The 27,008-nt window shown below is 37.0% G+C and overlaps 1 protein-coding gene and 1 long non-coding RNA gene across 2 annotated transcripts in view; one reads left to right on the top strand and one right to left on the bottom strand.

The window, feature by feature from the left end:
- The window catches only part of ADGB (androglobin), a 245,122-nt gene that overhangs the window by 118,321 nt on the left and 99,793 nt on the right, over nt 1–27,008 (bottom strand). The window contains exons 11-13 of the mRNA XM_033235138.1: nt 13,543–13,717; nt 12,048–12,138; nt 3,287–3,416 (exon numbers count right to left, since the gene is read on the bottom strand). Of these exons, the coding sequence (XP_033091029.1) occupies nt 3,287–3,416; nt 12,048–12,138; nt 13,543–13,717 (396 nt within the window). The remainder of the gene's footprint in view (nt 1–3,286; nt 3,417–12,047; nt 12,139–13,542; nt 13,718–27,008) is intronic.
- On the top strand, nt 10,339–23,975 carry LOC117097317. The gene is made up of 3 exons (XR_004442917.1): nt 10,339–10,417; nt 22,053–22,282; nt 23,832–23,975. It is a non-coding gene; the product is annotated as an uncharacterized LOC117097317 (long non-coding RNA).

Raw genomic sequence — 27,008 nt, forward strand, 5'->3', positions numbered from 1 at the left:
AAAATGGCTGTTATCGAGAAGACAAAGGTAAGTGTTAGCAAGAATGTGGAAATAAGGGAAACCTTGTATATTGCTGGTGAGAAGGTAGAATGGTGCAGTCACTGTATAAAACAGTATGGAGGTTGAAAAAAAAACCTAAAAATAGGGCAATCATATGATCCAGCAATCCCACTTCTGAGTGTGTATCCAAAGGAAATGAAATCAGTGTGTCAAAAAGCAAAGAGATACCTGCCTTCCCTTCTTCATTATAGCGTTATTCACAAAGCCAAAATATGAAATCAAACAAATTGTCCATCCACAGACGAATGAATAAGGAAAATATGGTATATATAAAAATTAGAATGCTATTCAGCTTTTAAAAGAAGGAAACTTTATCATCTGCAATAACTAGGATAAACCTGGAGGATGTTATGTGAAGTTAAATAAGCCAGACACAGAAAAATAGATACCACATAATCTCACTTACATGTGGAATCTAACACAGTTGAACTCATAGAAGTGGAGAGTAGAATGGTAGTTACCAGGGGCTGGGTGTGGGTGATTGGGAAAATGCTGGTCAAAAGATACAAAGTTTCAGTTAGTAGAGATAAATTCAAGAGATCCAGTTTACAACATGGGGCCTATAGTTAATGTATTCTTGAAAATTGCTAAGACAGAAGATTTTAGTGTTCTCACAACAAAAAATGAGAGGAATGTGAAGTAATACATTTATTAATCAGCTCAATTTAGTTATTCAGCTATATATATATTTCAAAACATCATATTTTACACTCTAAATATATAAAATTTTTATCAATTAAAAATAAATTTTAAAAAGACATAAATAAGATTGAAAAGATAAACTTAGAACATATGAAATACATAGCTAATAAAGAATAAGTAAAGAATAAGTCTCCATATTTCACAAAGAATATCTATGAATTGGTTAAACAGGAACATACAACCCAAATGGAAATCAAGCAAAAGACATAAGCAGGCATGCACAGTAGCACAAACAGAAATAGCAGTAAATGTATACAAAGATGTTCAGTCACAATAACAATCAATTCAATGGAAAAGCAAAATGAACTACTTTTTCTTACCAATCTGATTGGCAAAATTTTTATAAAACTTCTACACACTCCATGTGGCTATAAGGAAACATTCGTACAAACTGGGTGTAATCTTATCATGTATATTTAGCAATAATTATTTTAAAATTCCAATAGAATTTTATTTGTTGACCAAACAATCCCACTACATGTACAAATTCATTCATAACAGTATTATTTATAATAGCAAAAGAGTAAATTCAACCCAAGATTCCATCTATAGAAATTGATAGAAATAAACTATGGTTAATTTACATAATAAAAAATTATGAAGCTTTCAGAATGAAGATGCTTTTTAGGTATAGACTGAAATATCTCCAGCATATATTAAGTATTGTTTTAAGATTATTGAATTTTGAGTGGGGAAAAAAAGGAATTTGTGAAATATTGTGTGTGTGTTTCTTTGCATTTACATTAAAAAATCCTCCGCCGGGCGCGGTGGCTCACGCCTGTAATCCCAGCACTTTGGCAGGCCGAGGCGGGTGGATCACGAGGTCAGGAGATTGAGACCATCCTGGCTAACACGGTGAAACCCCGTCTCTACTAAAAATACAAAAAACTAGCCGGGCGCGGTGGCGGACGCCTGTAGTCCCAGCTACTTGGGAGGCTGAGGCAGGAGAATGGCATGAACCCGGGGGGCGGAGCTTGCAGTGAGATAGCACCACTGACTCCAGCCCGGGAGTCACCACTGACTCCAGAGCGAGAATCCATCTCAAAAAAAAAAAAAAAAAATCCTGAAAGTTTCCTACAGAGGGCAGAATGGTGAAAATGGGATGGAGAGGTACATAAATGGAAGCAAGATTTCTTTACATTTGTTTTGCATTGGAAGGCTAAACATCCTGCTGCTCAAGGTCATTGCCAAGGTCTGATTTTTCAAATTCGAAAAATTGCAACCTCAGGCATATATGGGTTAACATGTCAATAAATTATGCATTTCTAATAAAAAGCAAAATACCATTTTATAACCACCACATTAGCAAATATCATACATTACCAAATGCTGTCATAAAGAAAACTCTTGGTACTGACAGGCGTGGGTATTACTACACCCATTCGGAAAATGGTTTGGCATTTTACTGTAGGGTCAAGCAGATGAATGAATGTCCTATTAACTACACTGCTAGATTCATATCCTAGAACAGGGTTTCCTAATCTGATCTCCAATGAATCTCATAGTTTAATTTCATGAATCCATTAATGTGGATGGTTAGGAAGACATTACATGTTTGACTGACATTCAGCATTTGTTTTTCAATTATGAATTTGTCAATACAGGCAAGCAGTCACAATGTTGAGAGCAATAACCGTGACCCTATCCACAAAATGTCACAATATTTTACATTATAGTTGTTGCAAATATCTTACAAGAATATGTAAGCTGATTACCACTTTGAAATTACAGCAGGTATTAGGACTACTGCTGTATTTCATGTGGTCATATCTCCTTGTCTACGGATACTCCTGTGACCTATATAGATAGGCAATTAGAGCAACTATGCTTAGTAGTCATTCAGCCACCAAATAGTGAAGTTGTATGTTCTCTCAATGTTAATTATGTTCCTTATCAACAATTCTCAGTTAATTAATATGGAGAAAAAGATGAGTTATTTTCAATGTGCTAGAGTTGTAAAAAAATTGTTAAGGGGAGTCATAGCATGTAAAGGGTTATGAACTCTGAAACCGAAGACACTCTTGTACCTGTTTCTAGAGGACATATCAAGGGATATTTGAGAAAAATCATGATACTATTGCTTACAATAGTAAGAAACAAGAAGCAACTAATATAGCCACTAACACTGTGATAGATTAAAAAACATCTGTAGCATAATTTTATACAATAAATACTATTGGTTAGTGAAATGAACCAGACACAAAACAAAAGGGAGGAATCTCACAAACAAGATGTTAAGTTATAATTGGCAAAATGAGAAAAGTATGAAGTTGTTTATTAGCAAAATCTGAGTGGCAGACAGAAAATACAACCAAGAAGAAACACACAGGGGACTTCTATAGCAGATGATTATTCCATTTTCTAACCTAGGTGATGGATACATAAGATATTTATTTTAACACTATTCTTTATACTGTTCAGATCCATGTTATACATTATTTTGTATGTATACTATGTTTCACAATATAAGGAAAAAATCTTGTGTCATTAAGAGTCGTGCCAATAGTAAGAGTAACATTGTTACCTGAGATGTAGCTTTTGTTATTTGACTCAAGTCTGTCTGGCTATGCATTGCAGTTTCATCAGTTTCACTGACAGAAGGTAAATCAGATCCTGGAGGTATTCCTTTCTTAATTAAGGAGCGCACACAATGCCTAAGAGAAAAACAAACCCCAAACTTCTATTGTTTTTGATCTTCTGCTTATAGTTATTAATAAATAACTGCATTTTTGTCAACAATAGGAAGTTCTGATTGTGTTCTATTTGTCATTCTCATTCTTTTACTACCAGTAATGTTTTTTACCTCATGTTAAAACATTGAATATCTTTCTATGCTACTAAAAATATTGTATATTAGTCAACAAATTGACGTAAAAATTCTAGAACATTATTTGTTTTAAAGCTTTGGTGGTCAACTTTAGATTTTGATGATCAAAACAGAAATTTGATATGTGGAATTGATTTAATTAAGTATCAGAGTGATGTATCTGTGAAACAGAACTAAGGGTCAGAAATTTAATTATGAGTCTTGAGCACTTAAGTTTATCACTGTGACATTCATATCAGCTACCCAAGCATATAGTCTTTCCTTTCAAGTAATTGCTGGTATGACTCCAAATTGCCATTGATATTGCTAGGATTTTATAGGTACGTAAAGACATTTTTGTAGTATATGTATTTTTTAAGTAAGTGTGTTTCAAAGATAAAATTAAATTCCATGTATATAGACTTCATCAACTTGGGTATTTTTTCCAGTCAGTGTTCTATAAAAATTCACTTGTAACTAAACTTCTCTGATTTACACAAAACTGCCACTAGAGGGTAGCACAAACTTGGTTGTGAGTCTCCAATTCTCCCAGACATGGCCAGGAGCCAAGAATGTGTAAGTCCCGGAGTGTTGCTACAAAGACAATGTTCCTAAGATAGAAAGCTGTGACAGCAGCCATTTTCAAAGGCTCATTAAAACACAGGTTTGCTTTTATGTTGACCTGCGACAGCAAAGCAGGACAAGGGGCATGTCTGCCATGCAGGATGAAATGACATTCACATATCTCTAATTTGGCTCTGTCAGAGATGAATGTGTAAATGAATTAATAACAGATTCAAGCAGTGAATAGATTAGTCGAATCCAATCAGGTGATGAAGCCACCTGTATCTGGGTATTAGAATTTCACGTACTTCAATCAAGTAATACAGCTGAAAGAAGACAAAAGGAAAACGTAAGTCACTCAGGGAATTTAGGTTATGAAACTAGCCCATTTGGGGTCCCTATTGGCATAGAGATTCTAAAAGGCTGGCTATGACTATTCAAATTGTAAGAAAATTTGTCCTTGAGGTCTGCAGTTCTGTTTCTTACAACCCACAAAATCTCTGATACGCAAACTCAACTAGCTGAAGAGATAAAGAAAAATTATTTTGAATAGCAAAATCATCATCTTAGTGAGTGTGGTGAATTTTAGGTGCCATCTTGACTGGCGTGAGGGCTGCCAAGGTGACTAGTAAAACATTATTTCTGGGTGTGTCTGTGAGAGTGCGTCCAGAGATTGGCGTATGAGTCGGTGGACTGAGAGAGGATCCACCCTCAATGTAGATGTGTGCCATCAAATTACCTGGATGCCTAGGCAGAAGAAAATGGCAGAGGAAAGGTGAATTCACTTTCTCTCCTGGAGCTGGGATGCCCTTCTTCTCCTGCTCTTAGACATCAAAAGCCCAGGGCTTCTGCCCTTTGGACTCTTGGACTTGCCCTGACAACTCCCTGGGTTCTCCTACCTTTGTCTTCAGACTGAGAGTTACACCATCAGCTTCCTGGGTTTTGAGGCCTCTAGATTTGGACTGAACCACGTGCTACTGACCTCCCTGGTTCTCCAGCTTGCAGACAACCTATCTTGAGTCTTCTCAGCTTCCATAACCAGTAAGCCAATTCCTCTAAGAACCTCTTGTCATATATCTATATTCATATCTTTATCTATATCTGTGTTGATGTCTATATTCCGCATTTATTCAGTCTCTCTGGAGAACCCTGACTAAAACAGTGGGTAGCTTAAGCATAACATTAATCAGAAATCATGAAGCATTAACATTCTTATGTTAAGTTTAGAAAAATTCTGTGACTAAATGTTTGTGTTCCTCCAAAATTCAGATGTTGAAACCTAATCCCCAGTGTGATGGTATTTGGAGGTGGAGCCTCTTATTAGGTCACGAGGGTAGAGCCCTCATGATTGGCGTTAGAATCCTTACAAAACAGACCACAGAGAAATTTTTTGCCCTTTCCACCCTGTGAGGCTATAGAGGAAAAGGAAGCCACCTATGAAAGTGAGCCCACACCAGACACCAAATCTGCCAGTGTCTGCCAGATCTTGGACTTCCAGTCTTCAGAACTGTGAGAAATAAATTTCTGTTGTTTATAAGCCACCCAGTGTATGGTATTTTTGTTATAGCAGCCAGAACAGACTAAGAAACCATGTGTGAGTTTTTGTAATATTTGAAAGCATTTAGCATGTTATATAATCTAGAAATTAGGCCTTTAAATGTATAGCTTAATATTTAATTTTAGCTATATGCTTAAGTTAAAAGGTGTAGGAAAATTTTGGTTTGTAAACATGAATAGTATGTATAGGAAAAATTAAATTTCTACAAATACATGATTTTGATTATTTGACTTTGTAATGATTTAAATACTTGTGAAGACTTTTTGCTTTCATTTTTGGCTTTTAAAATGCTTGAAGAGAAAACAAACTAGTAAAGTTGCAAATGCAATGTAAAATATTTAAATAAATTTAACTAATTTATTTTAAGTGTTTATAGAGATTACTACATTGATTTATTAGAAATTATAACACAAATTTTATGCTGGGCATGGTGGAACATGCCTGTAGTCCCAACTATTTGGGAGACTGAGGCAAGAGGCACCACTTGAACTCAGAAGTTTGAGACCAGCCGGGTAACAGAGCAAGACCCTATCTCAAAAAACAAAACAAAACAAAAACCCAAAAATTTGAGACTAAAACTAGATTTATTAATTTGCAAAAATGACAAAATTGTAAAACCAAAGTAGCAGGAAATGTTTTTTTCTGGTTATAAAACTGTGCCGCATGGCTTGACATTGCCAACTGTCAATATTTTCTAGTAGTGCTGTGTAGTGCTCCCTCCCTACCCACTTTTCAACGTTCACTTGTCGATGCATAGAACTGACAAAGTCTTAAAGGTAAATTATTTGAAGAATATCCCTAGTATTATAAACTTAAATAGAATAAATAAAAGTGTAAATTAACTACCTGTGATGTAAAGAGTATCTAAAAGTAGTAAAGCACAATGAACATGCCACATATCTAAATTTTGACTGCTTTTCTCTTATCAGTTTATATTCCTATCATAGATTATAGTCTATCCAAGAGAAGGCTAAAAACATATTTAATGGCCATTATATGTGTGACTGATGGTACAGACCATTCAATAATTTTAATAAAGTTTTATTGAAGCTTAAAATACATGTTTAAATGTTGTTAAACAATGAATATACACTTGCTGAAATATCACAAAGTAAACATCGTCATATCACCATTATTCAGATCAAGTGTTTTTCATATTACTAACAACCCACAAACTCTGCTAGAGGCATGTCCCAATCGTGGCCAACCTTCCTCACCACAGACAATCATACTGGTTACTTCCAACACCATGTATTGCTTTTTAAAATTTTTATTTTCTTACTGTATATTAATAGGATAACTGAAAACTAACCATGTACTTTGTGTACCAGACTTATTTGGTCTAAATTTTGTGAGTGTATGTGAGATTCATCCATATTGCTTTGTATAGCAGTCTTTATTTCACTTTTATTGCTTTATATTATTGCATTATATTTGTCTTTGTTTTTACTATGATATGTTTAGCTGCAGTTTTCTTTGTATTTATATTACTTAGTCTTTCTAAGACTTCCTGAATCTTGACTTAAACTTTTCCCTTTAGGTATTCTTTTGGTCATTAAGATTTGATGATTTAATTATTTCCAAATCTCTTTATCTTCTACTTCTGAGAACCACTGGCAAGTACACTGCTCATGTTCAATGTGTCTCATAGGTCTTAGCTGTACTTTTTTCCCCATTTTTTTTTTTGTCTCCATGCTTTAGTCTAGATATTATCTTCTAATCTATTTTCAATTTTGCCTATTCTCCTTTAGTCTGTATCTAATGTGTTCTTAAGCACATCTATTGAGTTCTGGGTCTTAGTCATTATACTCTTTGCTTCTAGAATTTCTATTTCATTTTTTAAATCCCTTTACATACTTTCTTTTTTATATTTTTACCACTCTATTAAAGCATAATTGAAGTACAATTAATTGTCCACATTCAAAGTATAAATTTGCTAGTCTTTGATATATGTGTATAACCATGTATTAGCCACCTATTGCTGCATTAAAAATTACCACAATTTTAATGGCAACCATCATACCCTGCACTAATATCATCCAATACACCAGTTATTCCTATTTGTAAAGTTCTTCTGATTCAATAAAAACTTCAGATTCAACTTCACAGTCTTTCTTTCTATCCCTATGGTCATGTTCAAATATTAGTGAATTTGGGTTCCTCTTCCTCGTCCTTCTCCCTTTCTCTTCATTGTTCTTCATTGTCTTTGCTGTTGTATTTAGTTATTCTTTTTTTTTTTTTTGTCCCTAAGAGTGACACACCCGGTTTTCCACGTTTCTATGACAATCATTTAATCTTGTAATTTAATCAGCTGGTAGTAACCGAAAATATTCATCACTGCTAATGATTAAAGTAGATAAGATGCTTTTTTGTTGTTCTAAAACAGTAGCCAAATCTGTAAAGCCAGACATATTTTTCCCATCAGCATAATTACTAGAAACAAGAAAAAAAAATTAGAGTACTTCTAAATATGAAATACTCCAAGCCTCTCTGGCTCTATTCTGCCTCCAGGCAATATCCCAACTTCTTATCACTGCCTTTCATCTCTCACCAGCTTATACTCTTATATTGTCTACTCCTTTTAGGAACATAATTTGAGCAGCTGTGTCATCTCACCAAAGTAGTAAAACAGACAATGTGAAAGAGAAAAGTGAGGGCATTTTTCAATAGTATCTTTGTTTTACATATAATATTTTCATATCACTTTATTTTTGCAGTCAGAGTTTTCATTGATCAATTAATAAATTTTTCCTCACGAAAACAGTGCCCTTGCTAGTTAATCCTCTGTGTCCCCTCAATCCTTTATTTAAATATCCTTGGGATAAGGGGGATCATTTAATTTTTTTTTTAATTTTATGATGCTAAAGAACATTTGAAGTTGGCCTTATTCCAGCCAATTCAAAATTTATCTTAAAATAAGTATTTCTGGCTGGGCATGGTGGCTCATGCCTGTAATCCCTGCACTTTGGGAGGCCAAGGTGGGTGTATCACCTGAGGTCAGGAGATAGAGACCAGCCTGGCCAACATGGTGAAACCCCACCTCTACTAAAAATACAAAAATTAGCCAGGTGTGGTGGCACACACCTGTAATCCTAGCTACTTGGGAGGCTGATGCAGGAGAATTGCTTGACCCAGATAGGCAGAGGTTGCAGTGAGCCAAGATTGCGCCACTGCACTCTAGCCTGGGCAACAGAGCAGACTCCATCTCGGGAAAAAAAAAAGTATTTCTTACTATAAAAGGGAACTTAAGAAATATTGCTTTTGTATAATCACTGCAATGACACAAATTTTAGTATATTTGTCATCAAAGCATACATTTTTATTTATTAAATAAAACTGATTTAAAAGGTTGAAATGTTTTAACTATCGTATTAGGACAATTACATTCAATTGGTCTTCTTAACAGGGCAAAGAAAATGTCACTTAGTTATGTTGTATTATATAAATGGATGAGCTTTTCATTTTAATCTATGAATATAGGTTAAAATAAAAACTAAAAATAATATAATAATACTGCTACAGTAAAATGCTACAGTTATGGGCAGGTCACTTGTTCATTCATTTTAATATTTAGAAGAAACTTATGCAATGATAAAAATGTTTACTTAGAACATTTGACTACTGAGAACTTAAAATGTGGCTAATGCAACTAAGGAAATTAATTTGTAATTTTATATAATGTTAATTAACTTAAAAAATTTATATAGCCACATGTGCCTAGTGCCTACCATAAAGGAAAGAACATAATTTAAAATCCTGAATAACTTAGGTGCTTCAAAATATTTTCAATTCAATTAATATTTACTTAATACCTATGATTTCCAAGTTACTATGTTAAATATCCAAATGTTGCAATGTAGATACAAAGCCCATATGCTAACCCTAATGTCTTTATTATAAGTATATACAACACAGCGTTAACTAATTCTAAAACTCTGGTGATGTAATTTTCTCATTACACCCAGAAAATTAGAGACAAATTTGGAGACGGGAAGGCTATTGGAAGCAGACAATATTAAGAACTGATAAAGACATCATTAGTTCTATGAAAGCAAAATTAAAACTGCAACTAAGCCAATCACTGAAACAAAGCCCCAGAAAACCCAGTAGTCTCAGGTCATTGAATGTTAGGGTAATTGTTCCTCAAAGTCCTTGAGGCCCCTCTGTTAGAAGACAGTATAGTAATAATGCTAAGTATGATTCATCCAGGAAGCAAAGAAGCCTTTGAGTATGCTCTACTTAAGAAGGAAAGACATTATTTAATATATTAATAATGTGTGTATTACAAGTGGTTAATATCGCCCAAATTTTGACTAAATTAATGACATTGTTGATAATATTGCATTGCATTTCTATTATATTGCAGTATCAGTTAGGACTGTTTGTGTCCAAGTGACAGAAAGCTAATTCATAGTAGTTTTAATAGGAATAGAAATTCCATTGGTTTTTGTAACTGAAATGTCAGTGGGACCGGAAAACAACTTACACAGTGTTCTTTTACACATCTAGAAACCTAATAATAAGAGAATGGAGTGGTGCATACATAAATGTTGTCAAATATTTGAAGATTTTTCATGTAGATAGGCAACAAAAAAAGCTGAAATGTATTATTTTCAGAACTTTAAATATTATTCCTTTTAGGGGAAGAACTGGATTAATTTACAAAACACATCGACAGAACACACTACTTACTAGATGAAGGGGAAGGAAGGTGCTGTGATCTGCAGGTGTGTGTACACTTCCCCCATCAAATTTGTAAGTTGAGATCCTAAACCCTGAAATAATGGTATTAAGAGGTGAGGCCTTTGGGAGGTGACTCAAGCCTGCATGCAGGGCATTAGTGTCCTTGTAAAAGACCCCCAGAGAGCTCATTCACCCCTTCCACTATGTGAGTACACAGTGAGAAGATGCCATGCACAAGGAAGCAGATCCTTGCCAGAAATTGATTCTGCTGGCATGCAGTTCTTGGACTTTCCAGCCCCTAGAAGTATGAGAGAGAAATTTTTTTGTTGTTTACAAGCCACTAGTCTGTGGCATTTTGTTATAGCAGCCCAAACAGGCTAAGACAGAAAATGGATGCTAACAAGTGGGATTGCTGCTATAGTAAGTACCTAAAAGTGTGGAGCAGCTTTGGAACTGGGTAATAAAAGCTGGGAGAGTTTTGAGGTATATGCTAAAGAAAGCCTACACTGCCATGAACAGACCTTTAAAGACTATTCTGGAAAGGGCCCAAAAAGGAAAGAGGAGAGGTATAGAGAAAGCCTCGATCTTCTTAGAAAATACATAAGTGTCTGTGAACTGAATTCTGGTAGAAATATGGATAGTAAAGGCCATTTTGATGAGGTCTCACATGGAAATGAGGAACATGTTACTGGGCCATGGAGGAAAAGCTACCCTTGTTAGGCAAAGACTTTAGCTGAATTTTCTGTGTTCCAGTGTTTTGCGGAAGGTAGAACTTGTGAGCAGTGAAATTGAATATTGGATTGAGGAAATTTCTAAGCAAAGTGTTAAAAGTGCGGTGTGGCTTCTCTTGACTCCTTATAGTAAAGTGCTAGAAAAGAGAAATAGATTTGGATAATTCTCAGCCTACCCATATAGGGAAAAATGAGAAAGCCTATTTGAAAGAGAACAAGGAAAATGTGGAAGCCACTTCCACATTTTCAAATATTTGTTACAGCTGCACCCTACTTCTCCATACCAAAGTCTGTATTTGCTTGCTCGGGCTGCCATAACAAAATACCACAGGCTAGGTGGTTTCCATAGGAAAAATCTATTTTCTCACATTTCTGGAGACTGGAAGTCTGAGACTAGTCAGGATGGGTGCCAGCAGGGTTTATTTCTTATGAAGACTCTCCTTCCTGCCTGCCAACAGCTGCCTTCTCTGTGTGCTCACAAAGCCTTTCCACTGTGTGTGTGCCTGGAGAGAGGGAAAGAGACAGAGAGAAAGAGAGAGAGAACTCTCTGGTGTCTCTCCTCACAAGTCACCAATCCTCTCAGATCAGTAACCCCCGCCTTATCACTCATTTCACCTTAATTGCCTTCTTAGAGGCCTTATCTCCAAATGCAGCCACACTGGTGAGTCAGAACTTTAACCTATGAATTTGGTGGGCATACAAACATTCAGCTCTTAACACACACAAGAAATTAGCAAAAAGTATTTGTTAATTAAGTGGATTAATGTAACTACAATCTATAAAAGGTCAAGAAAATGTCCTTTTAAAGTTTTTACATCTATTTGGGCTTATTTTAAAATTACCGTTCTTCAAAATGCTCCCATTTGGTGTTATGTTTAACCAGACACATCACAAAATATTTAGTAACAAAACGCATTTGTGAGGAAGAATGTTATATACTTACGTTTCTGTTGGAATTGTAAATGGAGTCATTCTATAATTCAAAAATGGACTTGAAATCTCAAGGAATTGTTCAGGCTTCTTTACTATTAACTCTAAAAAGTAGCCGTTAGAAAGTATGATGTATATTTAAAAAAATCTTTCAGAATTGCATACAGAATTTAACATTTAATACAGTACTGGTTAGATTAACTATTTACTCAGCAAATTTCAATAGCGTGAAATAGGAATGTAAAACCATACATGAAGCTTTTATTGAAAGAGTTTATAGATCTTTCCAGTATTCAATTCCTTTTGTCTACTCTTCGATTTCTTTCCAGATTATGTGAAACAATTAAGTCTCACGGGAGAAAGTTAGCAAAGTCTTACAGAATTATTACTTGGCATTTGCTATTTCAAGTACAGGAATGAGTTTCTATAAAAGTATTTTACTAAAAAAAGTGTTCCCTTAGTTAAACTCTGTAACACAATTGCTTAGGATATAAGAAGGAAATGTGAAATACCATATGAATACGGCAGTGGAAAAACAAAAACTGTAGCAAAGTAATGACCATGCGGTAAAAAGAAAGCAGCAGGTCAGGAGAGGATTTGTGGATATTCCTAAAGAGTCTGAGGCTGATCTAGAAGAAAGAAATTCTCAATGAGTAAAGGACACAGCACTTGATTACCATGGTGAACAATGGAATTAAACATTAGGGGTGATTATTAGGGAAAAAAAAGGGACGGGGACATGGAATACATAAATTTTGTTTGACTGTTCTATGCCCATTTTCTGTTAATTTTCAATTTAGAAAGAAAATTATGTGAAGAACCTCTAGGTAGGTTACTGACATTACAGCATCCTACCAATTGTTAGATTTGTAACCCCAGTTTATAAAAGAGTATTTGCTTACATAGAATTACACAACAATCAGTAGCAAAATCAGAAGTTACCTACATGTTCACTATTCTTCCTTTCATTCAACTATTCCTTGATGCCCTGAATGAATAACTGTTTTAAGAAATTCTGCGAATTTAACCCAAATATAACATTTTAAAATAAAGGATTTTGTTTTCCTCTCAAGTGTCAAATGGATGCTGATCTTTGGTTCAAGAAACAATAAAGGAGAAGATGGAAGGAAGGGAGGGAAGGAGAGAAGGAAGGAAGGAGGGATGGAGAGAGGAAGGAGGAAAGAAGGAAGGAAGGAAAAAAACAAACAAAAGGCTGGGAAGTTTTTGCACTTTGCTACAACGATTTTTCTATCACACTAATAATAACAATGCCGTCACTCAAAGAATGACCTTGATATATGTGGTCAAGTCAGACATTAACCAAACTTTTTAGCTTCTGAGATGTGAAGAGTTCATCCTTTAAAGACATAAAATTTGAGCATACAATTAAACATAGGCTTTAGATGAAATGTTGGGTGATTTACCTTGACATACATTTTTCACCACAAATGAAACTGTTAGACTTTCATACATTAACTAGAAGGATTTGAAAATGATGTGATACATACCTTGAGCTTCATCTGTTATAACGGTTTCCTTTTCTTGACGAATGAGTTTCCAGGGAGGTACAGGAGGTGGTTTTGGTGGTGCTACCAGAGGACAAGACCTACTTCTGGTCACCAGCACAGGATGGCTACAGATGTGGGAAAGCCCATATTCTCTAAGTTTCTCAGCAGAATCTGCCTAAAAGATGGAAAGTAGATTGAAAAGCATTCTCTTCCATTTAAAGTAATACTTTTTCCAATATGAAAGTACTATCACCAACAGAGCAATATGGTGGTAATAAGAAAAAAATCACCCAATATCTCTACCTCTCTTAATAAAAGCATTATTACCATTTGTATTTCTTTCCATCTTTTAAATTTTCTGGAGCCCTGCTTCTTTATTTACAAAATGAGATACTGGAACTAGAATACACTTTTCAGTTCTAAAAGCTTAAGATTGTATGAGATTGCACAAAAAGCACATCAGTTAGTCCAAAATTAATCAGTCATTATTTTTACAGGTTAATGCTTTAACACTAGTGCTTAATATGTATTTTAAAAAAACTAACCATTGCTACCTAATTTTTTTTGTTGTTTTGTTTATTTATTTTTTATTATACTTTAAGTTCTAGGGTACATGTGCATAACGTGCAGGTTTGTTACATATGTATACTTGTGCCATGTTGGTGTGCTGCACCCATCAACTCGTCAGATAACTCCCAATGCAATCCCTCCCCCCTCCCCCCTCCCCTGTCCCCATGATAGGCCCCAGTGTGTGATGTTCCCCTTCCCGAGTCCAAGTGATCTCATTGTTCAGTTCCCACCTATGAGTGAGAACATGCGGTGTTTGGTTTTCTCTTCTTGTGATAGTTTGCTAAGAATGATGGTTTCCAGCTGCATCCATGTCCCTACAAAGGACACAGACTCATCCTTTTTTATGGCTGCATAGTATTCCATGGTGTATATGTGCCACATTTTCTTTTTTTTTTTTTCTCTTTTTCCTCCATTTTAAAGTATTATCACTTTACACATTACATCTATTAAAGTTACAAAATCAACAATACATTTTAATAATTATTACTTTACCATCTATAGTAATTACCTTATCACAATACATTTTTATTTCAACTACCTCCTTCCTTCTTCCTTCCTTCTTTCCTTCCTTCTCTTTACTTTCTTTGTTTCTTTTCCTTCCTCCCTTTTTCCATTCTCTCTTCCTCCTTTCCTTCCTCCCTTCCTCTCTTCTTTCTTTCTTTCTGTCTTTCTTTTTTTCTTGCTTTCTGGTGTTCTTGCTTTCTTTTTTTCTCCCTTCCTGCCTTTCTCTTTTCCTCCCTCCTTCCCTTCCTTCCTTCTCTCATTTTCTCCTTCTTTTCTTTCTTCTTTCTTTCTTTTCTTTCATTCTTTCCCACTTTCTTGCTTTCTTTCCTTTTTCCCTTCTCTCTTCCTCCCTCCTTTTCTTCCTTCTTCCCTCCCTTCCTTTCCTCCTTTTTTCCTTCCTTCCTTCTTCCTTCCTTCTTCCTTCCTTCTCTTTACTTTCTTTGTTTCTTTTCCTTCCTCCCTTTTTCCATTCTCTCTTCCTCCTTTCCTTCCTCCCTTCCTCTCTTCTTACTTTCTTGCTTTCTGGTGTTCTTGCTTTCTTTTTTTTTTTTTTTTTTTAATTATACTTTAAGTTCTAGGTACATGTGCATGACGTTTATATCATGTATAACTCCCCAGTGCAATCCCTCCCTCCTCCCCCCTCCCCATGATAGGCCCCAGTGTGTGATGTTCCCTTTCCCGAGTCCAAGTGATCTCATGTTCAGTTCCCACCTATGAGTGAGAACATGCGGTGTTTGGTTTTCTCTTCTTGTGATAGTTTGCTAAGAATGATGGTTTCCAGCTGCATCCAGGTCCCTACAAAGGACGCAAACTCATCCTTTTTTATGGCTGCATAGTATTCCATGGTGTATATGTGCCACATTTTCTTAATCCAGTCTGTCACAGATGGACATTTGGGTTGATTCCAAGTCTTTGCTATTGTGAATAGTGCCGCAATAAACATACGTGTGCATGTGTCTTTGTAGTAGAGTAATTTATAATCCTTTGGGTATATACCCAGTAGTGGGATGGCTGGGTCATATGGTACATCTAGTTCTAGATCCTTGAGGAATTGCCATACTGTTTTCCATAATGGTTGAACTAGTTTACAATCCCACCAACAGTGTAAAAGTGTTCCTATTTCTCCACATCCTCTCCAACACCTGTTGTTTCCTGACTTCTTAATGATTGCCATTCTAACTGGTGTGAGATGGTATCTCATTGTGGTTTTGATTTGCATTTCTCTGATGGCCAGTGATGATGAGCATTTTTTCATGTGTCTGTTGGCTGTATGGATGTCTTCTTTTGAGAAATGTCTGTTCATATCCTTTCCCCACTTTTTGATGGGGTTGTTTGTTTTTTTCTTGTATATTTGTTTGAGTTCTTTGTAGATTCTGGATATTAGCCCTTTGTCAGATGCGTAGGTTGCAAAAATTTTTCCCATTCTGTAGGTTGCCTGTTCACTCTGATGGTAGTTTCTTTAGCTGTGCAAAAGCTCTTTAGTTTAATTAGATCCCATGTGTCAATTTTTGCTTTTGCTGCCGTTGCTTTTGGTGTTTTAGACATGAAGTCCTTGCCCATGCCTATGTCCTGAATGGTACTACCTAGATTTTCTTCTAGGGTTTTTATGGTATTAGGTCTAACATTTAAGTCTCTAATCCATCTTGAATTAATTTTCATATAAGGGGTAAGGAAAGGATCCAGTTTCAGCTTTCTACTTATGGCTAGCCAATTTTCCCAGCACCATTTATTAAATAGGGAATCCTTTCCCCATTTCTTGTTTCTCTCAGGTTTGTCAAAGATCAGATGGCTGTAGATGTGTGGTATTATTTCTGAGGACTCTGTTCTGTTCCATTGGTCTATATCTCTGTTGTGGTACCAGTACCATGCTGTTTTGGTTACTGTAGCCTTGTAGTATAGTTTGAAGTCAGGTAGCGTGACGCCTCCAGCTTTGTCCTTTTGACTTAGGATTGTCTTGGCAATGCGGGCTCATTTTTGGTTCCATATGAACTTTAAAGCCGTTTTTTCCAATTCTGTGAAGAAAGTCATTGGTAGCTTGATGGGGATGGCATTGAATCTATAAATCACCTTGGGCAGTATGGCCATTTTCACGATATTGATTCTTCCTATCCATGAGCATGGTATGTTCTTCCATTTGTTTGTGTCCTCTTTGATTTCACTGAGCAGTGGTTTGTAGTTCTCCTTGAAGAGGTCCTTTACATCCCTTGTAAGCTGGATTCCTAGGTATTTTATTCTCTTTGAAGCAATTGTGAATGGAAGTTCATTCCTGATTTGGCTCTCTGCTTGTCTGTTACTGGTGTATAAGAATGCTTGTGATTTTTGCACATTAATTTTGTATCCTGAGACTTTGCTGAAGTTGCTTATCAGCTTAAGGAGATTTTGGGCTGAGACAATGGGGTTTTCTAAATATACAATCATGTCATCTGCAAACAGGGACAATTTGACTTCTTCTTTTCCTAACTGGATACCCTTGATTTCTTTCTCTTGCCTGATTGCCCTAGCCAGAACTTCCAACACTATGTTGAATAGGAGTGGTGAGAGAGGGCATCCCTGTCTTGTGCCAGTTTTCAAAGGGAATTTTTCCAGTTTTTGCCCATTCAGTATGATATTAGCTGTGGGTTTGTCATAAATAGCTCTTATTGTTTTGAGTTACGTTCCATCAATACCAAATTTATTGAGCGTTTTTAGCATAAAGGGCTGTTGAATTTTGTCAAAAGCCTTTTCTGCATCTATTGAGATAATTATGTGGTTCTTGTCTTTGGTTCTGTTTATATGCTGGATTATGTTTATTGATTTGCGAATGTTGAACCAGCCTTGCATCCCAGGGATGAAGCCCACTTGATCATGGTGGATAAGCTTTTTGATGTGCTGCTGAATCCGGTTTGCCAGTATTTTATTGTGCATTTTTGCATCGATGTTCATCAGGGATATTGGTCTAAAATTCTCTTTTTTTGTTGTGTCTCTGCCAGGCTTTGGTATCAGGATGATGTTGGCCTCATAAAAAGAGTTAGGGAGGATTCCCTCTTTTTCTATTGATTGAAATAGTTTCAGAAGGAATGGTACCAGCTCCTCCTTGTACCTCTGATAGAATTCAGCTGTGAATCCATCTGGTCCTGGACTTTTTTTGGTGGGTAGGCTATTAATTGTTGCCTCAATTTCAGAGCCTGCTATTGGTCTATTCAGGGATTCAACTTCTTCCTGGTTTAGTCTTGGGAGAGTGTAAGTGTCCAGGAAATTATCCATTTCTTCTAGATTTTCTAGTTGATTTGCGTAGAGGCATTTATAGTATTCTCTGATGGTTGTTTGTATTTCTGTGGGGTCGGTGGTGATATCCCCTTTATCATTTTTTATTGCGTCTATTTGATTCCTCTCTCTTTTCTTCTTTATTAGTCCAGCTAGCGGTCTGTCAATTTTGTTGATCTTTTCAAAAAACCAACTCCTGGATTCATTGATTTTTTGGAGGGTTTTTTGTGTCTCTATCTCCTTCAGTTCTGCTCTGATCTTAGTTATTTCTTGCCTTCTGCTAGCTTTTGAATGTGTTTGCTCTTGCCTCTCTAGTTCTTTTAATTGTGATGTTAGAGTGTCAATTTTAGATCTCTCCTGCTTTCTCTTGTGGGCATTTAGTGCTATAAATTTCCCTCTACACACTGCTTTAAATGTGTCCCAGAGATTCTGGTATGTTGTATCTTTGTTCTCATTGGTTTCAAAGAACATCTTTATTTCTGCTTTCATTTCGTTATGTACCCAGTAGTCATTCAGGAGCAGGTTGTTCAGCTTCCATGTAGTTGAGCGGTTTGGATTGAGTTTCTTAGTCCTGAGTTCTAGTTTGATTGCACTGTGGTCTGAGAGACAGTTTGTTATAATTTCTGTTCTTGTACATTTGCTGAGGAGTGCTTTACTTCCAATTATGTGGTCAATTTTGGAATAAGTGCGATGTGGTGCTGAGAAGAATGTATATTCTGTTGATTTGGGGTGGAGAGTTCTATAGATGTCTATTAGGTCCGCTTGGTGCAGAGATGAGTTCAATTCCTGGATATCCTTGTTAACTTTCTGTCTCGTTGATCTGTCTAATGTTGACAGTGGAGTGTTGAAGTCTCCCATTATTATTGTATGGGAGTCTAAATCTCTTTGTAGGTCTCTAAGGACTTGCTTTATGAATCTGGGTGCTCCTGTATTGGGTGCATAGATATTTAGGAGAGTTAGCTCTTCCTGTTGAATTGATCCCTTTACCATTATGTAATGGCCTTCTTTGTCTCTTTTGATCTTTGATGGTTTAAAGTCTGTTTTATCAGAGACTAGGATTGCAACCCCTGCTTTTTTTGTTCTCCATTTGCTTGGTAGATCTTCCTCCATCCCTTTATTTTGAGCCTATGTATGTCTCTGCATGTGAGATGGGTCTCCTGAATACAGCAGACTGATGGGTCTTGACTCTTTATCCAGTTTGCCAGTCTGTGTCTTTTAATTGGAGCATTTAGTCCTTTGACATTTAAGGTTAATATTGTTATATGTGAACTTGATCCTGTCATTATGATATTAACTGGTTATTTTGCTCGTTAGTTGATGCAGTTTCTTCCTAGCCTCGATGGTCTTTACATTTTGGCATGTTTTTGCAATGGCTGGTACCGGTTGTTCCTTTCCATGTTTAGGGCTTCCTTCAGGGTCTCTTGTAAGGCAGGCCTGGTGGTGACAAAATCTCTAAGCATTTGCTTATCTGTAAAGGATTTTATTTCTCCTTCACTGATGAAGCTTAGTTTGGCTGGATATGAAATTCTCGGTTTAAAATTCTTTTCTTTAAGAACGTTGAATATTGGCCCCCACTCTCTTCTGGCTTGTAGAGTTTCTGCCGAGAGGTCTGCTGTTATTCTGATGGGCTTCCCTTTGTGGGTAACCCGACCTTTCTCTCTGGCTGCCCTTAAGATTTTTTCCTTCATTTCAACTTTGGTGAATCTGGCAATTATGTGTCTTGGAGTTGCTCTTCTGGAGGAGTATCTTTGTGGCGTTCTCTGTATTTCCTGAATTTGAATGTTGGCCTGCCCTACTAGGTTGGGGAATTTCTCCTGGATGATATCCTGAAGAGTGTTTTCCAACTTGGTTCCATTTTCCCCCTCACTTTCAGGCACCCCAATCAGACGTAGATTTGGTCTTTTTACATAATCCCATACTTCTTGCAGGCTTTGTTCATTTCTTTTTCTTCTTTATTCTTTTGGTTTCTCTTCTCGCTTCATTTCATTCATTTGATCCTCAATCGCTGATACTCTTTCTTCCAGTTGATCAAGTCGGTTACCGAAGCTTGTGCATTTGTCACGTATTTCTCGTGTCATGGTTTTCATCTCTGTCATTTCGTTTATGATCTTCTCTGCATTAATTAGTCTAGCTGTCAATTCTTCCACTTTTTTTTCAAGATTTTTAGTTTCTTTGCGCTGGGTACGTAATTCCTCCTTTAGCTCTGAGAGGTTTGATGGACTGAAGCCTTCTTCTCTCATCTCGTCAAAGTCATTCTCTGACCAGCTTTGATCCGTTGCTGGCGATGGGCTGCGTTCCTTTGCAGGGGGAGATGCGCTCTTATTTTTTGAATTTCCAGCTTTTCTGCCCTGCTTCTTCCCCATCTTTGTGGTTTTATCTGTCTCTGGACTTTGATGATGGTGACGTACTGATGGGGTTTTGGTATAGGTGTCCTTCCTGTTTGATAGTTTTCCGTCTGACAGTCAGAAGGACTGTCTGTTGGTCTGTTGGAGATTGCTTGAGGTCCACTCCAGACCCTGTTTGCCTGGGTATCAGCAGCAGAGGTTGCCGAAGATAGAATATTGCTGAACAGTGAGTGTTCCTGTCTGATTCTTTCTTTGGAAGTTTCCTCTCAGGGGTGACACCACCCTGTGAGGTGTGGGGTATCAGACTGCCCCTTGTGGGGGATGTCTCCCAGCTAGGCTACTCAGGGGTCAGGGACCCACCTGAGCAGGCAGTCTGTCCGTTCTCAGATCTCAACCTCCGCGTTAGGAGATCCATGGCTCTCCCCAAAGCTGTCAGACAGAGTCGTTCGCGTCTGCAGCGGCCCCCGCTCTTTCCCCTAATGGACTGCAGCTGTGCGATGTCCGCAGAGGTAGAGTCTACAGAGACAGGCAGGCTTCCTTGAGCTGCTGTGAGCTCCACCCAGTTCGAGCTTCCCAGCGGCTTTGTTTACCTACTTAAGCCTCAGCAATGGCGGGCGCCCCTCCCCCAGCCTCGCTGCTGCCTTGCGGATAGATTGCCGCAGACGGCTGTGTTAGCAGTGAGGGAGGCTCCGTGGGCGTGGGACCCTCCCGGCCAGGTGTGGGATATATTCTCCTGGTGTGCCTGTTTCCTTAAAGCGCAGTATTGGGGTGGGAGTTACCCGATTTTCCAGGTGTTGTGTGTCTCAGTTCCCCTGGCTACGAAAAGGGATTCCCTTCCCCCTTGCGCTTCCAGGTGAGGCGATGCCTCGCCCTGCTTCAGCTCACGCTGGTCAGGCTGCAGCAGCTGACCAGCACCGATTGTCCGGCACTCCCTAGGGAGATGACCCCAGTACCTCAGTTGAAAATGCAGAAATCACCGGTCTTCTGTGTCGCTCGCGCTGGGAGTTGGAGACTGGAGCTGTTCCTATTCGGCCATCTTGCTCCGCCCCGTGCCACATTTTCTTAATCCAGTCTGTCACAGATGGACATTTGGGTTGATTCCAAGTCTTTGCTATTGTGAATAATGCCGCAATAAACATACGTGTGCGTGTGTCTTTGTAGTAGAATAATTTATAATCCTTTGGGTATATACCCAGTAGTGGGATGGCTGGGTCATATGGTACATCTAGTTCTAGATCCTTGAGGAATTGCCATACTGTTTTCCATAATGGTTGAACTAGTTTACAATCCCACCAACAGTGTAAGAGTGTTCCTATTTCTCCACATCCTCTCCAGCACCTGTTGTTTCCTGATTTTTTAATGATTGCCATTCTAACTGGTGTGAGATGGTATCTCATTGTGGTTTTGATTTGCATTTCTCTGATGGCCAGTGATGATGAGCATTTTTTCATGTGTCTGTTGGCTATATGAATGTTTTCTTTTGAAAAATGTCTGTTCATATCCTTTGCCCAATTTTTGATGGGGTTGTTTGTTTTTTTCTTGTATATTTGTTTGAGTTCTTTGTAGGTTCTGGATATTAGCCCTCTGTCAGATGAGTAGATTGCAAAAATTTTCTCCCATTCTGTAGGGTGCCTGTTCACTCTGATGGTAGTTTCTTTTGCTGTGCAGAAGCTCTTTAGTTTAATTAGATCCCATTTGTCAATTTTGGCTTTTGCTGCCGTTGCTTTTTAGGTGCTACCTAATTTTTTTAAAGGCTCCTTTCTTGAATGTGTTCAGGTAAATAAAGTGGTAAGTGACTGTCTTGTCTACACTTTACCCTTCCTCCCCTAACAATGTGTTCCTCCACAGAAGATCCCCATGATTACACATGGCAGTGGAGGAATCCGGAGAAGAGTAGGGAGAAGAGGCTGTCCTTTGTCCTGCCAAATCAAGGCGCTGCCCAGGCAGATACTTCTCATATTCTAATGTAAGACCTCCTGAAGCCAGTCTGCTTTGGAATAATTCAGAATAATACCTGAGTTCTACTTAGAACTTACGTTACTGATTTATGGCTGAACCATGCCAAAGGAAATAAAAAGGTATGTGAATGTTAAAGTGATATATACTTGTGCCAAATTCTGACTTTCACAGCTTACTTTAACAGTTAAAGTAAAATAAGATGAAATAATAACTATATGAAAGTCAATTTTGATCGATTTTGTCAATAACTATTTTTCTTCCTAGTTATGTTGTCTCAATGATTTCTATGCAATAGCCACAAACCAGATTGTAAATTTACAAAACAGACACTTAAATTAGAACCAGAAACCCACTTATCAGCCTATAGCAAATTATTACTTCAACTGGAAACTGCCTTGGTCTCATGACTCTGCTGTAGAGCTCAATCTTCCCCGAGGTAGGAGACCCGTGAGACAGGAGAGTCCTTCCAAGATCAGGATAATAATTTTAAGAAGGAGTTAATCAGTGCACTCGTGTGTCCAGTAGAATGGTTTAAAGTATTGTAAACATTCAAAATACAGACAAAAGTGATGCAATAGTTTTTAAGTCACTGAAGTAATGGAGGAAACTGTCATTTTCTTTTTATCCCTTTTGTATATTTTAGCAAGCTACTAAAAAATTTCAGAAAACTCTAGAATTATGTCTTAGAGTGCCTTAAAGAACTTTTTTTTTTTTGAGACGGAGTCTTGCTCTGCCACCCAGGCTGGAGTGCAGTGGCGGGATCTCAGCTCACTGCAAGCTCCGCCTCCCGGGTTTACGCCATTCTCCTGCCTCAGCCTCCCGAGTAGCTGGGACTACAGGCGCCCGCCTCGTCGCCCGGCTAGTTTTTTGTATTTTTAAGTAGAGACAGGGTTTCACCGTATTAGCCAGGATGGTCTCGATCTCATGACCTCGTGATCCGCCCGTCTCGGCCTCCCAAAGTGCTGGGATTACAGGCTTGAGCCACCGCGCCCGGCCAGATATTCTTAAATATAAACCTTTTTCTATAACTTGAACCCTGTCAATTTTTAAGTTTTCATGAGTCAAGCCAATACCTGAAACTAATTCTTTCAATTGAAAGAAAATGCCTTGGCATAGTAGTTATAAAAGGTGAATTACTGCAAAAGTTACATTTGAATAATATCCAAAATAGAAGTCAAACTCGAAGTAGTATTTAAAAGTTGAATAAGTTCCAGATATTTTACTAGTCATAATTTTTGGTCTACGTGAGTTTTCTTCCTGCCATTGAAACAAATTTTAGTGTAACTCCCCGCCGCCTTTCTTTAAACTGTAGAGCATTAGAAAAGTATTTGGAAATGTAAAGAACTGGTCCAAACAACAAATTCCAGTATTAGCACCTATTTATAATTTGAATAATCTGCCAAATCACTAACATGACTTTGGCACAAGGAATTTAAATACAACAATTCTACATACTTCATTTTATTTTTAATGTACTACACAATACTTCTGATTCATGTAAAGTAATGCTATTAATAAGAGTTATAGTTTCATGCTGAGAAATTTACAATAGTGCCTGAAAAACTGAGTTTTTCATAGGCACTCAATATACATATGCTGCATAATTCATGCATAAGACTTAAATTAGAAGTTTCCTTTCCTAAGACCCTTTCACTCTTTTTATATCAGTTCATTTCAAACATTCTAAAAGGTGCAAGAGTTGGATTTGGACAGGTGAAGGAGGCTTTAGTAAAACTCCCAGATCTACATAAAACTAAAACCATTAGAATACCCAAGAGGAGAAAGAAGTTGGATAATGTAATTTATAACATCTTGCTCCTTCCTCAATTTTGTTCTTGATTTTCTTGTATTTTTTTTACCACTTCTTTAAATAAATGTAAGTTCTTGACTTTATTTTACCTGCTAATCTTACTGTCTTTGAGGCTGTAACTTTTAGCAATGTACTCCATTTAACAACATTTCATTAAGACAGAAATTGTTTCCTATAGGTATATTCTTAAGACATTGTATCTCTGTTACATTCTCATATTTACCAGGGAAACCAGATCACCCTCACAGGATGCTAACCTAAAAGAATCAGCAGACAAGATAAGAAGATGGTGACACACTAGTCAGTTCATTACAGCCTTGGAAGTCACTTACTGTTCCAGACACTGGGTTAATTCCAGAACCTCTGGGCACCTTAAGCCTTAAACTTCCCCAAAGGAGGATTTATAATAATCTTTATGCCTTGACTCTCGCCCATGCCTCAAGCTGCCTTTAAGTCTTCTCCCCTTATAATTTCAATATCTAGTAGTTCCTTGAACCCAGTGGAATATTCTTCATCTCCAAACTTTCCAACATAAGATTCTCTCTGCTTTGAACATACTTTATCCCATTTACTTGCCTAACTTCTTTAAAGTCTCAGCTTAAACAGTTCTTCCTTAGGGACGACTTCCCTGGCTACCCATTAGAAAGGATGGCATGTTTCTGTTATGTCTTTCATTCATTTAACCATTTTTTCACTTGGTTACTCCTCCAACAAATATTAATTCACCTACACCTACTATGTGGGAGGCACCTTGTGTGCCTTCTGTTCTAATTGTATTATTGCAGTTCACTCAATTGTATGCCTTCCTCATTAGACTCTGAGCTTTGTGGGGAGGATCTTGTCAATCTTTCTTATCACTGTATCTTCAAAACATAGCATATTGTTTACCATATGATAGCATATAATAGATAATTCATAAAATCTGTTGAATTAATCAATGAACAAACAGATGTGAGTTTTTAGTCTTTAGTCTTAGTTTTTAAAATTAAAAATAATCAGCATTTAAATTTTAGTTTCTCAGTAGCACTACCAAAAGTTCAAAAGGATTATTTTGCACCCCATTCTTTTTATGGCATGCAGAAAGCACAGGATAATGCTTTTATCCTCTGCTTACATTTTGTGGTTTTAAAGGGAGTTTGAGTACTTCTCATGACAGACATGAGACTACGGCACTCCATAAAGCATTGCTGGTATTCTTTTTTCTTTATTTCTTCTAAAAAAACCAAACAGTATACATGTGCAGAATGTGCAGGTTTGTTACGTAGGTATATGTGTGCCATGGTGGTTTGCTGCCCCTATTGACTCATTCTCTAAGTTCCCTCCCCTCAACCCCATCCTGCACCAGGCCCTGTTGTGTATTGTTCCCCTCTCTGTGTCCATGTGTTCCCAGTGTTCAACTCCCACTTATGAGTGAGAACATGTGGTGTTTGGTTTTCTGTTTCTGCATTAGTTTGCTGAGGATAATGGCTTCTGGCTTCATCCATGTGCCTGCAAAGGACATGATGTCATTCCTTTTTATGGCTGCATAGTATTCCATGGTGCATATGTACCATACTTTCTTTATTCAGTCTACCACTGATGGGGCATTAATGGTATTCTTCAGCAGTCCAACGAGTTAGAGCATTTACTCGCTAGCATATTTGAGACAGCACATAGGCCAGTAGCATGCAAAGAAGTTAAAAGAAAGGCAGGTGTGAGAAGGCCAGCCCTAATCTCAGCAAGAGTCTTGACTTGGGAGAGGCTTTAGAAGTACATTTAGATTGTTGAATGTTGCTGGTTTTTAGATTCAGTCCAAATTGCTGTTTCTGCTGTTTAACCATGTGTAATGATTTCTAACTTTGGATTAAAAATAGTGAAACTGCCATATTCAGGATGGCACCTTATCCTCTTACAATGTGAGCACTATTGCAAAGTAAATTTTTGCTGGAAGGAATTATTTTTATCTAAAAAAGTGGAGAAGAAAGAATGGGAAGAAAGAGAAGGGGAAAAATGTTAGCAACATGTCCCCCAAGCATAATTTAAAAAACAAATGTAATGCACATAGTAAAGTATAACAATCATTCAACTGGAATATTTATGTTTCAAGCTAATTTCTGTTCAAGTTTTTAAAACATAGCTCTTTCTAACTAACTAAATGAGCATTCATATGTAATCATATTGCTGCATCATGCAGTTGTATACTTTAATATAGTGACTTCAGACTATGAAATCCTAGTAATAAAGTGTTAGATATCTATAGTCCCCAAACAGAATTGGGATTCAAAAACCCCCAAGCAGTAGGGCATTTGTTTAAATAAATTGTTAATTACTTGATGGACTTTGCCATCACAAGAGAAGGAGAAAAGTTGTTTTTCTGTCCAAGAACAATAGATAGCTTAAAAATTATAAAAATGCATAAATACTATGCAAGCACTAAATATATTGATTAAAATTTAGCATCATGAAAAAATGTTAACAATATCTTGTTAAGTGAAAAGCTGGTTTCCAAATGTAACATAAAGTGTGATTCCAGTAAAAAAGGTATACACATACAAACACAGAATAGAGTATAGAAGAAAAATCAAAGTATATATGACAAAATGTTAATAGGGCCTATGCCTTACCGTTTATACTATATTTAATTGCATTTCCTTTCACTACATTTTCTAAATTTTCTACAATTTGTTAATTGTATTAAAAAATAGCATTTATTTTGTAGTATTTTATGATACAAGAAAGGTCATAGCAGTATCTCTCCAGCCTGAGGATGAATTCACTAATATCATTTTATTTTGAGAAAACATATGTGGCCTATTTATGGGAAGGTCATTAATTATTACCTAGGAATAATTTCTATGATTTTCACTGAAATACATAAATACTGTATCTTTCTTTTCGCTTATAACAGAAGGATCTATAAAAATTAAATGTAACTATATATTTTTTTCTTTTCCTTTTTTATAATTAGCCAGAGCTATTGCAATCATCTAAGATAATTTTGGATATGTCAGATCCCTTAGGTCGAGTATCTAATTTTGAAGATAAGGAAACTTACA

Source organism: Trachypithecus francoisi, unplaced genomic scaffold (assembly GCF_009764315.1).
Source record: "Trachypithecus francoisi isolate TF-2019V2 unplaced genomic scaffold, Tfra_2.0 Lachesis_group15, whole genome shotgun sequence".
In the NCBI taxonomy this organism is placed as follows: Eukaryota; Metazoa; Chordata; class Mammalia; order Primates; family Cercopithecidae; genus Trachypithecus; species Trachypithecus francoisi.